Here is an 18,398-nt window from a genome sequence, read left to right as displayed (position 1 = left end):
TAATTCCTGACATTAACCATTGAGCTTCAAAGTTGTTTGTTATGTGGGGGGTGTGTGTGTGTGTGTGTGTGTGTGTGTGTGTGTGTGTGTGTGTGTGCGTGTTTTTCTGGGATCAAGCCCAGTGTCCTGTGCCTCCTGTACAAGTATTCTCCCTCTGAACTACACCCATAGCTCTCAAAAGCACGTTATTTTGTTATGATCTCTCCTCTCATTTCAGATCCTTTCTCATCTCTTTTTCCATGGATAGACAAAGAGAAAAATCTAGAAAATCTAAGTTAATTATTTCAACAATGCAACGAATTGCTGGGAAAATCCTATAATGTGTGTATAAAGTAAAAAATAGTCGTCCCCCCCCCCAAAAAAATAGCACATGAACCTCTCTCCCTCAATACACTGCAGGGATAGCCTGCACTAAGCCTGTGAATGATAGGCTATAAAATAAAACATAAAATATAAATATGTTTATTTGCTTTTTAATATAATAAAATGAAGAAATCTAATTTTTAAAATAAAATGAATAAGTATGTTCATTTTATGAATATTTACTTATAAAATAAATATAAAATTGTCATCAAATATTATACTTATAAAATAAAATGAAAAAATACAATTTAAAAAAAAACTGGATTGCTTTTTCAGTTGTGTTCAGTTGTGTTGAGACAAGTCTGGAGATTCAAACTCATGACTCTCCTGCCTCAGCCTTCCCAGTGCTAAGATCACAGGAGTGCTACCACACCAGACAGGAGCCATATTCTCATGCAGTACCTGCTTTGGTTTGCTGAGGTATATTGTTCTGGTAGACATCTCATACAGAATTGAGCTCACATGAATAAGTAGTTGGGAAAGCAGAAACCTTTTACCAGCATTTCCCGATCCTCAGAGACATTCTTTGAACAGTACAGCCACACTCAATGAGTTTGGAGATCAGCTGTGGTGAGAAATCGGAACACAAGTGGATGAATTGTCAACACTCTCACATTAAAACCTAGTGGCCAGCTTGTACTGTAAACAAATTGTTTTTTCATTCATGTGTGATTAGGTAGCATGGTAGTCATCTGGAAAGCCATGGTTCACTTATTGATATAAGAATTATAAATTTTGGCACATTTTATTTAGCAATATCAAAAGGTAATATCATTTTTATTATAAGAATAATGTATTAATATCATCACCATTGTGGCTGAAAATAAGTTTCATATTTGGGGAAGCTGAAGTTTGTAGGTTGGCCACATTTTCTGAACTGCCAATTTTAGCTTGAGAGCTACAAACTTTATTTCTGTCATTAGTAACAAATAATGTCACTTTTGGCCCTTGAAATGACAGGCTCATTTCACTATTTGAGAAAATGCCTAAAAACTTGCCCAAATACAAATCATTGTTTTAAGTGAACATTGCTATTCCATGGATAAGTGAATGGCTAGTTTAACCGGAGACTCAGAAACCCAAGTTCTTTTCCTGAGAAAGCCATAGGCATGTTGAGACTTCTGTGTGCCTCCCAACTTATCAATAGGGCAGTAAAAGGAAAATGTGTGCTCAAGTTCAAAGTTGAATAAGATCAATCCTTTTACTGCTTTAAGTGAAGGCAGAAAAAAGAAAAAGTCATGTCTCAATATTCCTATCAAAATAATTCTGACCTCATAGACCTCTGGCAAAGACCTCAGGGTTCCCCCAAAATTCGCAGACAACAGAAAATTGCTTTTGTGAGCAACAGCAGGGCTCTTTGAGAATTTTGGCTCCATCCCCCTTTAATTTAATTCTGTAGTGCTGTGGCTCAAACTCAGAGCCTCGTGCATGCTAGACAAATGCTCTGCCCAGGGCCTGCAATTACTCAGCACTAACTGTCCACACTAAGAGCTTTGTGATGCCAGGGCCCCCTTAAACCTATTGGGAAGACAAGGGATCCAATTCATGCTGAGGTTTTTCTGCATAAGCCTCACATAACCAAACAACCTCTCATTGGCTTGAAGTCTTCCTAGTCTTCCTTTGTATTTTATAGATGACTTCAAACAAAATACCACATGCATAGTTTGGGTTGATTGCCCTAAACAAATCCCCGTAAAACCCACACACCAAATGACTGCACCCACATTTGGGGTTTTTTCATATTAGAGTTTGGAGGAAAGGAAACTCGTGTCTGGTCTTAATTTGAGAGTACAGCATCATCCCTCAAGTTCACCTGCCCTGTGTGAGAAAAAGTGGCCACGCTCCCTTTACATTTCTACTCTCTTCCAAGGCCAATCGTTAGTCTCTAGGAGCACAGAGACCTGTCTCTGCTGTCGAGTCCTGCGTTTTTTTTCTTCCAGGGTTCTTTCTTTCCTCTTCACTTCATTTCCTTCTGGATCTGGAAATCGGGGAGATGATGACAGGTTCTAAAAAGTCATCTTCGAATAAAGAACTGTCTGTGTGCTCTGCTGGCTTTGGTTGTTAAAAACAACTTCCTACTGGGGATGGAACTAAGGTCTCACATGCTAGGCAAGCACTCTATTGCCAAGCCCCTTGCCCTACAATAGATTTTTTAATATCTGTCTATCTATCTATCTATCTATCTATCTATCTATCTATCTTTTCGAAACAGGGTTTCTCTGTGTAGTTTTGGCGCCTGTCCTGTAACTTGCTCTGTAGCCCAGGCTGGCCTCGAACTCACAGAGATCCACCTGCCTCTGCCTCCTGAGTGCTGGGATTAAAGGTGTGCACCACCACCCGGCTTAATATTTATTTTTAAATGATGTGGGGGTGTAATGCATGGATGTGTACAGATGCCCACCAAGCCCAGAAGAGGGCATCAGATCTGTTGGAACTGGAGTAACAGACAATTGGGAGCTGTCCCATGTAGGTGCTGGGAACTGGAGTCTTCTGGAAAAGCCCCAGGCACTCCTAACCACCCATCCATCTTTCCAGTTCCCCTATTTTTACGTTATTATCATGAAGCTTTGCTCTTTTTCCAGTCCCCATAGTGTTTCAGGGTGCTACAGTGTGTGTTTTGGGAAAATGACATTGGACACAAGGAAAAGTTCCTTCTAGATAGACATGTTCCAAAGTCCAGTTTCTCTTTACTGCTTTCTTTATATGCTTAGGAGTGAATTTCCTGAACTCATAACATCCTGGGAGTGGGGGTGGGTCCTGCCAAAGAATGCAGAGTTACAGTTACCCAGAAAGACTAAGCCTTCCAGATCTGCCACACAGCAAGCTGACCACTGCTAATAATAATGTGGTGAGCTAGGCGTGGTGGCACATACCTACAATCCCAGCACTCCGAAGGTGAGACAGGAGATTGAAAATTTGAAGCCAGCATGGACTGCATAGCAAGATCCTGTTTCAAAAAGGCCACTTTAATACAACAATAATTGTAGGGTGCAAAGGAAGTCCTGACTGAGTGTGTACCGTTGACATGGGCACAACCATGTCAAGGACCCCAAAGCCTTAGACCCTTGGGAGAATGGCAAAGACCCAAGGTGAATCTCCAAGAAATGTTCAGCTTTGCTCCAGGACCTGAGTGTGGGGGTGTTGATAGTGTGTGCAGAAAACGTCCACCGTAGTGTTCTCTCTTCACTCCTGAGTATTTACGGCCAGAAAACTGTTCCACTTCAGAGACTGCTCCAACTAAGATTAGCTAAGCCTGTCAACTTGACCCAGCTATATGCCATAAACCCTGCCTCCTTGTTTATCTGTATATTGTAAACATATATAGTGAGCTTCCAGGATGCTGCGGCTTCTTCAGTCAAGAACTCAGATCACTCGGTCCCACCTTCTGGTCCATTTCTACCTTTCTTCATTCTCCTGCCACTCCAGGCGGGTTCATCATGGAGCTGCGCTAGTTGTCACAAATACCAATAATAAATTTATTGTATATTTCAAAAATTGCTGAAGCCAAATATTCTCACTAACAAAAGATAATATGGATGCATTAGCTAGCTTAATATAACTGTTCCACAATATACACATACGCCAAAGCATCACATTATACCCCACAGTTATACAATTAGTAGTCAACTAAAAATAATACTTTTTTTTTTACATTTATTTATTTGGGCTGGGGAGTGTATATGTGTCACAGTGAGAGAATGGAGGGCAGCAGATGGCTTGTTCAAGTCACTTCCCTCTTCCCACCACGTGAGTTCCAGGGATCAAACTCAGGTCCTCAGGGTTGGTAGCAAGCACTGTTGTCCACCAAGCCATCTCCATGTAGATTTCTTTTGCACCTTTAGCTCAAGGAAGGCCATGTACTAGGTAGGAGCTACATTGCTTTGTTCCCACTGTTCTTTATTACAGTTTCTAAAGGCAGTCTGTGCTAGGGGCTAAGTTTCAGTTTCCTAAAGGAAAAGGTAAAGGAAATAAGATAAAGAAAAGAATACCTAGTCATGTTGACCCGGTTCCAGAGAAAGTTATCAGCATGGTAATTGTCAAGAATCTTCCGTTCAGTGTGTGCTCACTGCTGTCACGGCCAGGAGCTATGTTTCCACGTCACCCCTGTTAGCAAAAGGTGGGTCACACTGCTGCCAAAGCAAGAGAGCCAAACTCCAGCTCGCTCTCTCTTCACACACCCTTGCAGCCTCTGGGAGGTGAGAAAAGCCATGCTGCTTACAGGGCCAACGCTGTAGGGAAGGTCTGTATTAAAGAGCTCAGCCTGAACCGTAGTTCAGAGCACAAAGCTGCTCTTTGCTGTCTGGCTTCTTTTCCTTTCCCCTCCTCTGTCGTGCTCGGATCAGGTTTCTAGTGATTTAAAGCAAGTGCACAGAAACCAGGCAGTCAGAGCAAAATAATTGCAGGTTTGGGGTTGTTAGCATGCACTGCAATTGCCGGAATAACCCTGAGTTAAGGTGGGGAAAGCAAAGAATTCTACTTATTGACTTCCCAGAGCACAGGATCAGTTGGAGTCGCCTTGTATATGCCCTGCAGACAATCAGCTACCTAGGAGAGACTCAGTGCAAGCATTAAGTTTTTATTCAAAAATCTATGGCTTGTTGAGCATTGAGCACCACACACACACACACACACACACACACACACACACACACACACACAAACGCATGAACACACAGGGTAATTATAGGCCTCAGAGTAGGAGACATTGGAATTGTGTACAAAACAGTTTATAGAGTTTTAAAATAACAGGGGCACGAATGTGCATATGTTTGCACAAAACAAACAATGTAGATGATGGGATGAATACATTCTTTCTTCTTTTGCTGCCTCGTGTCCACCTCCAGAATTTAGAGCATGGGCGTGCAGGAGGAACCCCTCCTCTGCTCTGTGATGCCTGGGTCTAAGCAGCCCTGCTCATTTATCCTATGCCAGCTTCTTGTTGCACATCAAAATACAGACCCTCAGGTGTGGGGATGGAGTGGCTGATGAAGTGGGCTGCTATCTAATTAGTTTTATGAAAAGCTTCTTTTGTGGCATCACAGAAGCAAGGGAAATAAAAGAAGCCCTCGCTGCCTTCCAGAAGTCTGAGAGATGAGCTTTCTGCAGATTAGTGTTCCAAAGTGGAGGGACATTTTTTTTCCAGCCCTTTCAGAAGTCTCCTCCCACGCAGCTTTGCAAAGATTTCTGCTCTGCTCCCCTCTGGATTTCATTTATTTATTTTCTAATGTGGAAGGGCAGCCACTCACCTCCAGCCTCAGAGCCAATCAGGCCTCTCATTCTGCAGGCTTAGGTCCATAGCAGCAAAGCCAATGCCTGTGCTGGCCACTCTGAACCCTGTCCTGACAACAGTCAGACTGGCGACTGACTGACGGCTAGAGGGGACTCTGTCATCTAAGGCGCCAGCCACTGTGAGAGCCAAGGACTGAACAGAAGGACCAGCCTTGCTGTCAAGAAGTGCTTTGCCTCTGGTGATCGATGGGGACAGTTGGGAGCTTCTCATGGCTGGAAAAGGTGGTTCTGCCACTTACTCATTAAGAAGTCTTTGTGGGCAGATAACTCTCCTGGGTAGTGAGTGACATAATGCAGATGGTATATGACAGCTTTGCATTTTATTCTGCTTGGTAGATAGTAAGAGATGCAGGTGATTAAGGCTTCCCTAGCCTGCCCTGCACCACTCTGCACACGCAGGTGCACTTTCCCAGGGCTCGGCTCCTCTCACCCTTTCATCTAGTTGGAGATTTTTAAAGAGAAGAGACGATGCACTAGCCACTGTTTGTTCCGCCCCTTAGGAAATGGAGCTGCTTTCTGAGTCATTGATCAGCAGTTCTGTGTGTTGCCCTCTCTGCCTTTTGCAGGAGGAGGAAAAAACATCAGCATGTAACGTGCTACTTGAAAACATGAACTCACATCAAAAGTCTGTTTTGAAACCCTTGACTGATGCTGCCTTTGTATTTTTCCCTCTCTCCTTTCTAGGACTCCATCTGCAGATGTTCTGAAAATCTCTGAGTCTAGAAATTGATTATTCAAGCAGGATACCTAATTCAAGGTATTAGCTCTTGTCAGAAAGACACATTTGAGCTCGGTGCTGCAAATGACACGTTGGCAGTGAATGGAAATGGGGAAGTTGGACGGAGAATAAAGGACAAAGGAGATTTTGCGAAATAATCAAGTACTTAGAAACCTCCCCTGTGCAAGTGAGGTTTGCTCCTTCTGACTCCCTGGCAGCCGTGCGCTGGCAGCCTGAGTTTCAGCTCTGGCTTATTTGTAGCCCTTTTGCTACAACTGTGTTTGGGGTTTGGATTTCATTTTCATTACCCCCTTTCCCTTTCTCTCTCAACACCTCCCCCACTCCCTCCCCACCCCCCCCCCCCAACTACCAGAACTCAGAAGACAGACCTATTGTCAGCTTTGCAACATTGGACCAAGTACAATGAAGCATTCTTGCTGGGCTCTGCTGCTGGCTCTTCTGGGCACAGAGTTGCTGGGGAGCTTGGGTTCCACCGTGCGGTCCCAGAGGTTCAGAGGAAGGATACAGCAGGAGCGGAAGAACATCCGACCCAACATTATTCTTGTGCTCACCGATGACCAGGACGTGGAGCTGGGTGAGACCCTTGATTTTTCTTTGACTTGTCAATCTTTTTTGATTTGGATGCTTTCCAGAGGCTCGGTTATATCAGAGGTACTTTAGAGGATTGATGCTTTGCTGACTGTCTCTAACAATCATTGAGTTTACACTGCAAACTTGTACTGACCATAAGCCATTAGATTGGTTTCAACGTTACTTTTCTGGTATTACAATTTTAAAACAGATTTTTTTAAAGGAGCCAGGAGAAGAGGGAGGATGAGGGTCAGCCTAGGAAACCACAGAGATCAAGGGCTTGACCTTTCACTTTATAAACGCAAGACCCACAGCATGGTAGCTCACTCCTATAATTTTAGTGCTTGGAAAGTAGAGATGGGAGAATCAAGAGTTCAAGGTCATTCTTAATTAACCAAGTAGTAAGTTGGAGCCAGCCCAAGAAGCATAAGACCCTGTATTAAAAAGAAAAGAGAAAAAGGTGAAAAAAAAGTTAATTTATGAAATAGGAGTAAAGTGTGTCAAAGTTCATGAGCATGTGACTTTCTCTGAATGTGTATAAAAGATTGATATAAAAAGAATTTTCTTCCTTTTTTTTTTTTGAGATAGTCTCAAGGTATAGTTCTAGCTGGCCTGGAACTCCTTATGTTTACCAGGCTGGTCTCAAATTCACAGAGATCTGCCTACCCCTGCCTTCCGGGTGCTGGAATTAAAGGTATATACCACCATGCCTGGACCTCATATACATAGTTGACACTTAGCAGTGTTCTATGTATCCTTGTGGGTTTGTGCTTTTGGAAGTGTCTCTCCTGAGTTCGTTCGATAGAACTCAAACGAAGTGTGCTAGGGTTTAGTGGCTTTAGCTCATCTCTGACCTCTTGCTTTCTTAACAGCCTAGCCCTGGAGTCTTATCTGTAAGCTCTTAGCCAGGATCTTGCAGAATTCCCTAAAACAGATGCAAAGTTTTTCCTACAGGCTGTCATCTCCACTCCCCATTACCCCTTGCCCCAGGGCATTGATCAAATGCACCTACCTGTGCTGTTCATCTTGAACACGGGGAGGATTTGAGGGGGAACTCCCAAGGTTTGGTCTAGAGGATCAGACCATGGAATCACAACAAAATTAATTGCTGGGTTTCAACTGGGAGCTAGTGTACTAAAGGCCAGAAGGGGTAACCATCACTGAGTCCGCTCTCTCGTTTCACATTTAACAAAAAGGAAAAGGTATATTGATTTTTCAGGGTTTTTTTTCCATGAAGGGTCATGCACATACAGCTTTAGGATGTATGCTTCTGGGTGTTTAAATGTCTTCATTCACTTACAGGGCAAGAAAATGTAGGACTCGTCCCTGACTTCATCTTCCTTCACACATATCTCACATCCCTCGTGCAACTGAGATCTCTAGACCCTCCCTCCTCATTTCTCCAGTCTCTCAGACCCTTCATGCTCATTCGACATCCCATTGAACTATCCTATCCGGTCACTCTTTGGTTAAAACCCATGAGTGACAGACATTCTTCCTGTTTTCTCTGTAAGCAGGTTAGCTGAGGCCTCCCAGCCCCAGTGACTCTCAAGGGTTCTTCCATTCCCCTAACCCCATTCCTCAGTGCAGCAAGAAGCAACTTTTGCTTACTGAAGCATGTTTTGGTTTCCATTCCCTTCTCCCACCCCACATTTTGCTGAGTCTTACTGTCTCTACCTCTCCCCTGTATCTACCCAGTGACACACTACTTGTTCATGAATTCAGGTACCCCACACGAGTTTGGTGTTCCACCCAAAACCACCACCACCGGCCCATCAGAGGATGTTTCCCTTTGCACACCCTTTCCCATGTCTCTAGGATAGCTTTCTAAGCCTGTCCCCCACACACACCCAGAGGTGAGGGCTGTTTTCTTTATCTATAATCTAGACAGGTGTTCAGCAAACTTTGGATAGATACACATCGGTTCTGAAATAGATAACCTAACTCCCAGAAAGGAATGCAAGTGTCCATCATGCCCTTTCTCTTCAACACTACAGTCCTGGCTTAAAAATAAATTAAAGAATCATCTGCTACTCTTATTTTAAAATCAAATTCAAGTTTTCTGCCTTGTCCTACAATAGTTCTCTAGTGAATATTTGCTGAGTAATTACTGAGTACTGAATTCTCCGTGGGTTAAAAAAGATACAGTGGCAGGCCTGGAGAGATGGCTCAGAGGTTAAGAGCACTGGCTGCTCTTCCAGAGGTCCTGAGTTCAATTCCCAGCAACCACATGGTGGCTCACAACCATCTACAATGAGATCAGGTGGCCCTCTTCTGGCATCCAGTATACATGCAGGCAGAACACTGTATACATAATAAATAAACAAATGAAAATCTTTAATTAAAAAAAAAAAAAGATACAGTAGTAAACCCAACCAGTCAAGGTCCAGGTGTGAACTGCAACTTTGGACTTGCCCTTACCCCCTTTCTTCATTTTCCTAGCCAGATGACATGCCAAGCATCCACCCATTTAATGTTCCCAGCAGTCCTTGAAAGGCACTGATCTCACTCCCCTAGTCTGTGCACAGCAAAAGAGGTGGTTTCGAGAAGTCGTGGCCAGCAGATGCTCAAACTGGGACCTGTCTTAACTGCAGGCTGAGCCACATCTTCCATCTGTTGTTCCTTAAACGGACATTCACTAAGACCTTCCGAAAACCAACCTGTCAATTCCCAGTAGTGCTCTGGGAGCGAGACACACAGACTCAGAAGGGGGGTCCTGTCTCCCCACTGTGTACCCGGTGATTGGGGAGCACAGCCAAGCACGGATCAGGTGTTCACAGGAGACCTTTCTCAGCAGAGAAGCTGTGACGTTGGTGGTGGTCACTGCTTGGTCCTGGGTGACACACGTAGTTCTTCCGAACCTCACCACTATAGCATTGGCTGTTCGTTGTTTTTACTCCCATCACCCATTTTTAACCAGTTTGGTCTGTTAAATACACCCATATTGCTGTGAAAGAAATCCCCAGAACACTTTTCACAACCCAAACTGGAACGCTCCACCATGGAACAACTCCCTGCTTGAACTTCCTCTCAGCCCTGGCAGCCGCCATTATACTTTGTGTCTCCAAATTTTCCTCCTCTAGATAGCTTATGAATGGAATCATATATCTGAAATTTTGTGACTGCCTTCAATTCACACAGCGTAGCGTCCTCTGGTCCATCCATGCTGTAGCATGTGTGAGAACTTCTTTCTAGGGCTGCATAATATTCCACCCAAGTATACCACATGAATCATACTTGTTTTAGCTGTTTATGCTTACTGTTAGGAATTTGAGCTGTTTCCTGCTTTTAGTGCAAATGAATATTACTGCTATGAACACATGTGTGTAAGCATCTTTAAGACCTGGCCTTTAATTCCTTTGCAAAGGAGAAGTTCTACCAGGGAGTGGGATCCATTGCTGAATCATATTTTAATTTCATTTTTAATGTTGTGGGAAATAACAGTGTTCTCCATAGCAACTGCACCATTTTACATCCCTTCCAACTGTGCGCCAGAGTAAAATTCCTCCAGATCCTTATCGACACATGCCATGTTTCCGTTCGTCTGCCCTTGTGTTTGTTTGTCCAGTGTGCAAGGTGGCATCTCGTCATGATGTGGACGGGTTGCAGTTTATGGTTTCACTTTTCCATGTGAGTTTGTCAAGAGCTCTGAGAGGTCATCGCTTTGGGAAAACGTCTTCTCCTGGAGGCTCCGAGCAGTTGGCCGCTGCACCTCCAGAAAGCTGTTACACACTTAGAAAACACTTTTAAGAAAAATTATGACATTTTTAATAGAACTTTTTCTTATTTGGAAAGAATGAAACCATCCCGAGCCTGTCTGGAAAGACAACATCTGCACAGGGCTCTGATTACAGTTTAAAAATGGAGCTGAGAGGGCAAGGCACGCATTCGGTTTGTCCTCAACTATCAGGGCAAATAAATAAACTAGTACTCTGTAAAGCGCAGAAGACTCACGAGGAACTCATTAATGAAACTGCTGGCCCCTTACATGTGGTGCCAGAGAACACCCGTCTACACTGCTGTGAATGAATCGTGTCATCCCACCTAAGTGGGATGGACAGCAATGAGCATCCCAGGAGGAAACGTCCGTGGGAGGAAGTCATGACTCAACTCAGCATCTTCCGACTAGCACCTGCTTCTTCCAGAATTTGGGAAGCTCCTGATTTGGCTGTGACTTCAAATGATGCAGGTGCTTAGGAGAAGGAGTAAAGGACTTTTAGAAAAACAATATGTTAACTGACAAATTGTCTGTTATCTGAGATTCATACAACGGATTCTGGTTACTCTGTCCCCACCCTCCCGTCCCTTCCTGCTGTTGTTGTCCACACTTCTGTACAGATCTGAAAGCATGCAAATGACCAACTCGAAGTTCCCGATAATGGCTACTTCTGGCGAGAGAAGTCACCAAGAGCGTTCACGACGTTCATGTTTGCTTTTGACCCAAGCAGTAGTGTGTGTGTGTGTGTGTGTGTGTGTGTGTGTGTGTGTGTGTGTGTGTCTATGTCTGTCTGTGTATGTGTGTGTATGTGTCTGTGTATATGTATGTGTGTTTCTGTGTGTGTCTGTGTGTGTGTCGGTGTGTCTGTGTGTGTGTGTGTGTGTGTGTCTGTGTGTGTGTGTAAGGGGGACTATGGCTTTGTTAGATTTAATAGATATGTGATTCATCCTGCTCTTGCCCACACTTTTCAAATATTTTACACATTAATAGAAAGAAATTTTGAAATACTTGAGAAACTCTTAACTTTCTTCAACTAGAATTAGCAAGATGAAGAATAAATAGATGCTCATTCTCTCCCAAATGGTTCCATTTTGAGAAACAAAACACTGTGGATTGGATCATGCTTTGACCCGGCATGGCATTGCTCACATGCTTTGGACTTGCAGCATGACCCTGTCCTGCTGGTTCCCTTTCCTAGATCACAAATGGAATTAAGTGTAAGAATGTGGAGATACTTCGCCTATTTAGAGCAGAGCGCTGTGGGGTTAGCCTATAGGTATGTGTTATTTGCCCATTGCAATTAGAAAAGAAAAAAGAAAAAGCCAGGCATAGTAGAACATGAATTTAATTCCAGCATTTAGGAGGCAGAGGCAAGATGGATTTCTGTGAACTTGAGGCCAGCCTAGACTACGTCCCAGGCTAGCCAGGGGATACATAGTCAGATGCTGTCTTGATTAAAGACCAAGACTTTAAAATACTGGTTGTCATCTTTCCTCCTCCTCCTCCTCCTCCTCCTCCTCCTTCTCCTCCTCCTTCTCCTCTCCCTCCTCCTTCTTTTTCTGCCTCCTCCTCCTCCTTTTTCTTCTTCTTCTTCTTTTTCTTCTTCTTCTTCTTCTTCTTCTTCTTCTTCTTTTTCTTCTTCTTCTTTGTCTTCTTGACTTTTTAAAAAAAATTCTGAAGAGTAAGAATTGTGCTTCCCAGAGACAGCCATAGGCTAGCGCCCCCACCTCCCAGGAGGCATTTCAGCCACCCCCTTTGGTGGGGTGTGACTCCCCAGGACAGCAGCTCCCCTTTTGCCTCCCAGCACCTGTACCAAGAGCCTGCTGCTTATCAGTATTGCTGCATTGCTGCACTGAACAGTCAGAAAAGAGTCCTTAAACCTACATCTCTAGTGAGGGTGAAATTTGAAAAGACAAAGTCTAGGTAAGTTTCTCACATCTGCATCTTCGCTTGTGAGCTGAGTCTGTGTAGCCGTGCAGACAAGCCTTCCATTCCCACAGGTCGCAGCGTCTAAGGGCCTTTTGCTTTTCTTGGGTGGGGGAAGGGAGCCATGAGTTTTAGTGAGCTGGAAACTTTCCAGACAGATTTATTATCTTTCTTCTTTCCCTCCTTCTCCAACTTGTTTTTCCCTCTCAGTTTTAGATGAAAACATCTTGTGCCCACCTCCAGCACTGAATAGTTTTGGCAGAAAAATATACTGCTTTATTATTTTTTCTCATATTTTTAGATTGAAATATTTACCATACCAATATATTTATATGGGAAATTTTATCATTAAATAGCCCATTCTTTGCCACAGAAGTGATAATGGTTAGCATGAGAAATCGTGCTGCATTAAATAGACAACCTAAATATTTAGTATGAATGTTACTTAATCAAAAAACTCTGACATGGCAAGCATGTGCTTGGGCTGAGGTGAGCAGAGGGCAATGGATATCCATAGGAGACTGGATATGAACCCTCAGCATCCTGTTCCAGCTGCCATGCCTGTGGCTTCTCCACCATGCTAGGCTCTTAGCCCCCTGGAACCATAAGACTAAATACACCCTTCTATGATTTGCCTTGGTCATGCCATTGTATCTCAGCAACAGAAAAGTAACTAATATAGGACTCCAACAAATATCAAGCATATTGGATACTCAAATCCCACATGTAAAATGGAACACATATTCTGCTGTTTACTCTGGAGTGTTCATAATCCCCCACACCATGAAAATACTTTGTTTATATTTGTGCTATATTTAGTTTGAATAATGATGACCCCCTCCAAAAAAAAGTATCTTCAGATGTTCAGGACATTTTCTTTTGTCTACTGAATTTTTTGGATCCTTTTCATATTTTTGGGTGCTTTCCATCTGCAGTTGGTTTGAAAGCCCCAATGGGGAACCCACAGATACAGAGTGCCAACTGTGCATGCAGCCCTAGCAACAACATTCCTTCATCAAGGGGGCTCATCATAGCATCAGGAGATTCGCGTCTTGACAGCCCTGGGAACGAGAGAGAAGAGCTCCCATGTATAGATGAGAAATACAAACCCAAAGAGGTCCCGGGAGCTGCTAGGGCCAATCTGAGCCAACGTCTGGGTGTTGTTCGTTCATCTGTTTTTGAGGGATTGGTTAGGATCACAACACTGTTAGCTCAGATATTAACAACCAGGTGATAGTGGGGATGAGAAGAGGGTCCTGGCTGAACAATTCCTGTCACTATGAACCAGGCTAACAAAAAGTTAACCTCCGTTTTTGTGTTATTTTGACTTTCAATGGATTCCCACCTCCAACCCACATTTGCAGTCCAAATGCATCTGGAAGCAGGAGCTGGCCACTGGGGATGCAGGACCTTGGATGATGGCCTCCAGCTGCATTCCTTTTATTTGAATTTAACAAAGGCCCCGTAAAGGGAACTCCAAGAGCTGGTTCTTTGGAATAGACTATTAGGCAGTGTTTGCTGTTTTTTTCCAAAAGTCAAGATGCTCCTGTGAGTAAACACCACATAAGACCTAAAGAGGAGGCTGGTGGACACCTTCAGAAGCCTTTCAACTTCCTCATCTCTATTCATCGATTCATGCTCGGGACATTTCCTCTCTATGATCAACCAACACAAATGTAAAAGGCAACCCTTCTGAAATGCATTTCCCTTTGATCTTTTGTGAGGCACATTCTTTTCAGTTACTTCTTCACCATCAATGAAACCATTCCCTTTCCAGATTTCTTCTTGTGCTGAAAATCGGCACCATTAGTCAGCTCATAGCCCTCTGCCATGAATTGTAGCTTGCCTTGAATCTGCTTCGTGGATCCTGTCTGTCAAGGGAATAGGGAGTCCTTATCACAGAAGGGCAGGACGGCTTCCGCAGCCTTCTGGCTGTAGTCTTCCACCCACAGACCATCACTCCTGCAACAATGTCTCTCCAAACTTTGCTCACCATGCCCTTTGCTCATCAGACCCTACTCTGCCTCTATTTTGTGGCTCTAATCAGATCCAAGCTGTTTGCACTGCTTCTCAGGTCATATTTCAGTAAGAAAAATGCTCCAGATTCCTTTCCATGCCAGGAAATCAGTGAGCCATTCACAGAGCTCGATTGGTCTTCCAGTCACCAGAGAATGTCACCCATGCATCCTTCCTTTGTCCCCAACAATGCACTGTGCTTCTTCCTTTCCTGCCATGCCTCATCTCTCATCTCAGGTCTTGTATGAAGCATCCATTCCAATCTCCTTTTGCCTTATGTTCTTTTTTTTAGACAGGGTTTCTCCGTGTAGTTTTGGTGCCTGTCCTGGATCTCACTCTGTAGACCAGGCTGGCCTCGAACTCACAGAGATCCGTCTGGCTCTGCCTCCCGAGTGCTGGGATTAAAGGCGTGTGCCACCATTGCCCAGCTTGACTTATGTTCTTGCTACTGCTATGTTCACATTAATATGTGTGTGGCAGGGAAAGGGGGGGCTTTGCAAGTACCCACAAGCAACTTCTACCTGTCAGTTCTCTTCCATAGAGTATATACTGGACACCAGAGGCAGAGAATTTTCCTATCTTTCCCACCCCCATGCTACAGGGGAGTCAGTGTAGAGAGCTGAGGCTGCTAAAATGTTCACCACAAAGTGGGTGTGCACTGTACGTCATGGACTGATTACAAAAGGGTGCTTGATCACCAGAAGATAACCAGAGAGAAGGAGCAGTCAGGAGTACCCCTCACAAAAGCATATTCAAGTTCTAATGAGACCCAGTTAGAAGCCCCGCTCCCTGTCTATGCCCTATACATGAACAGAAAATGGTAAGGTGAAGGACTCCGGCTAACTACAGCTTCTCTCTCTCTCTCTCTCTCTCTCTCTCTCTCTCTCTCTCTCTCTCTCTCTTGGTTTTTTGAGACAGGGTTTCTCTGTGTAGCTTTGCGCCTTTCCTGGATTTTGCTCTGTAGACCAGGCTAGCCTCGAACTCACAGAGATCTGCCTGCCTCTACCTCTCGAGTGCTGGGTTTAAAGGCGTGTGCCACCACCACCCAGCTCCAGCGTCTCTTTATTTGCCTCTGTGAGACTCCATTTTTCTTCCTTGTTGAAAACTATAGACTTTCCTCCTTTTCCTCGGATGGAGTGGAGCCTGTTAGAGAACTGAGGCTCTGGGATTCAAATGCAATGGGTTTGGCCATAGCACCCTGTGGAACCTTTCTTGAGAAGTCCTGAAAAGACTATTGAATTTGGCCAGTGTCCTTCTGCAGGGACTGGACCTGTTTCAGATGCAATAAACTGATTAAGACATAATTTTTTCCTTCCTTAGAAATCTTGTCTTACCATATCATTCTTAAAGTTATAATAGACTATTTTACAATTGTGCACATGTTTTTGAGCAAGATGACAACTTAACCTTAAAAATGATGTGTAAACTGGCCAAGGCACAAGACAATAGTCCTATCCAGATAGAAACACAGGCAGACATTGATTAGCTTGTTAAAGGATGCCAAGTTACTTTGAAGATACCTCCTCCTCCCCTCCCCCTCCTCCTCCCCCTCCCTCCTCCTCCCTCTCCCTCCTTACACTCTCTGATTACATATATTTTGGAGGATCTTTTGCTTAGTAAGGGGTTTGTTCTGTTTTTTTTCTTCTGCCATAGGATTAAAATTAAAATGCTGTATTTGCTATTACTAGGCCTTCCCTGTGCTTTGCCAGGGTTTTGATATGCTGTAACAAGCCATTGTTCTCTAATGATCTTCAAAAGCTCCTGACACTGGAATCTTCCTCATATCTGAAAGTCTGGCTTTAATTACACGATTAACATGCATGCTTTTCCCTTTGTGGTTAAAGAGGAGAAAGACAGAAACAGGATGATTACTCTACAAAATGTCTGAGATGTTTCAGATCCCAAATGGTCTGTTTTGGTCTAGAAATGAGAACTGACCAGATTATAGACTCCTTCACACAAGGGAAGGGAAACTGTTAAGCAGAGGGAATAGAGACGCTTGAGCTACAGGGTGGAAGTGAGCACCCACAAGGGGCGCTTTGCTAACCAGTGTCTGAACTGTGCCTTTCAGGTTCTCTGCAAGTCATGAACAAAACGAGAAAGATCATGGAACACGGCGGGGCCACCTTCACCAACGCCTTTGTGACCACACCCATGTGCTGCCCGTCTCGGTCATCCATGCTCACGGGGAAGTATGTGCACAACCACAACGTCTACACCAACAATGAGAACTGCTCTTCCCCCTCCTGGCAGGCAATGCACGAGCCGCGGACCTTTGCCGTGTATCTCAACAACACTGGCTATAGAACAGGTAAAGGATGCTGTTTCTTCTCCCACAGTCTTAGATGAGGGCAAATGCACAGGGTGGGAAGATGTATGAGAAGTTCCAGGAGACTCAAAAAGGAAGAGTCTACCTTCGCTCATCTCTGCCATGGTCCGTGCTCTGTCACTATGACAGAACCCACGAAACAGGGTCGCTTGTTGAAGAAAGATGTCCAAGGAGCTCACAGTTCAGGGGGTTGGAAGTACAAGAACATGCTGGCAGCTTCCAGCAAAGCTTTTATTCTCTACCACAAAATCGCAAAGAGTAAAAGGACAGGTTGAGTGCCCTTGGCAGACAGACAAACACAAGGGTGGGTGGCCTCACTTTCTAACAACCTGCTCTGCAGGCAACATCCACTCCTGGGAAAGGCACTGAGTTCCTCTTAGCAACCGAAGTAGCTAACATTCAAATTTTAAAGGAGACAAACCACATTAACACCAGAGTAAGAAGTACTTTTACTCCAGAGAATATCCCAGTGGGAAATCCCTTCTAGAACATTCAGTATTCTCAGTGGATGTAATAGGAAAATGTTGTTCCCACAAAGGCCCCCGGCAGGTGAAATAGTCCAAGGTAGCACGCCATGAATGAGGTTTCGTTCCATTCACAAATCTCAGCGGATCTGTGGAAGAACTTGGGGGTTGCTCAGATATGGGTAATGCCTGCTGGTGGTTCAGGGGAAATTACTGAGTGTTCTTCTGAAGTGCTTAGTGCCTACTCCAGAGCCTCAGACCCAGCAGACGAGCCAAATGACGTCCTGAGTGAATGAGTAAGCCAGCCTTGTGGACCTTCCTGATGCATTTATTCATTCATATGGAATTAACGGAACTCCCGCAGTTGCCTTAGCTGAAGTCACAGTCATCCAACATTCACCATTCCTTCCAGGAAAGGAAGCCGTCTTCACTGCATCGTCTTCACTGCATCCGCTACCGAGCCTGAGCCCACACACAGCAAAAGGAGGCTTGTGGTTAGCTGGGATTTTGAAAACTGGGCTCTTTGGGGAGGGATCTGAGTCTCTTACTGCGGGCAAGGACTAAGAGGGAAGGCCTCCTGAGACCATTATCCTTAGAGCCCTTATTCTCCAGCACCAGATTCTGCTTCCCGGTTTCCTCGGAGTTTCTTCACAGAAGGAAGTAGAGTGCACATGGCAAGCTTGCATAGTAAAAAGTAGGGTATGGATCCCCACCCCCAAAACCACTTAGATTTATTCATAAGAAGACGTCATCAAGAAGGTTTATTGGAAATTATTTTCAGGTCTATAGATAATCTGTTCTCAAAGTTTAAGGGATTACAGATAAATATTCTCTTGGATCTCTTTTAATCTTTCCCACTGGGATCAGGAAATATGTTGTCATTTGCTTTTTCGAAGCCAGCCCCATGGGCACTTAATTCTCGTTGTTTATGAATGAAATTATTGATTGTGCATATGCTAGCGGCAGCACACACAGGCGTCTGAG

At 44.2% G+C, this 18,398-nt stretch overlaps 1 protein-coding gene across 3 annotated transcripts in view; it reads left to right on the top strand.

Moving 5' to 3' along the window:
• The window catches only part of Sulf1 (sulfatase 1), a 173,080-nt gene that overhangs the window by 88,647 nt on the left and 66,035 nt on the right, over nucleotides 1–18,398 (top strand). For 2 of the 3 annotated variants that reach the window (XM_036177976.1, XM_036177977.1), the window contains exons 3-5: nucleotides 6,337–6,409; nucleotides 6,744–6,965; nucleotides 16,693–16,932. In XM_036177976.1, the coding sequence (XP_036033869.1) occupies nucleotides 6,794–6,965; nucleotides 16,693–16,932 (412 nt within the window). In that variant the 5' untranslated portion in view covers nucleotides 6,337–6,409; nucleotides 6,744–6,793. Of the gene's footprint in view, nucleotides 1–5,621; nucleotides 5,875–6,336; nucleotides 6,410–6,743; nucleotides 6,966–16,692; nucleotides 16,933–18,398 lie in introns of those variants that run through there. The other variant, XM_036177978.1, reaches the window with a different exon arrangement.

The sequence above is a fragment of the Onychomys torridus genome, chromosome 2 (genome assembly GCF_903995425.1).
Source record: "Onychomys torridus chromosome 2, mOncTor1.1, whole genome shotgun sequence".
Classification (NCBI taxonomy): domain Eukaryota; kingdom Metazoa; phylum Chordata; class Mammalia; order Rodentia; family Cricetidae; genus Onychomys; species Onychomys torridus.
The sequence above is the reverse complement of the archived record's forward strand: the minus strand, read 5'-3'. Positions and strand labels throughout refer to the sequence as shown.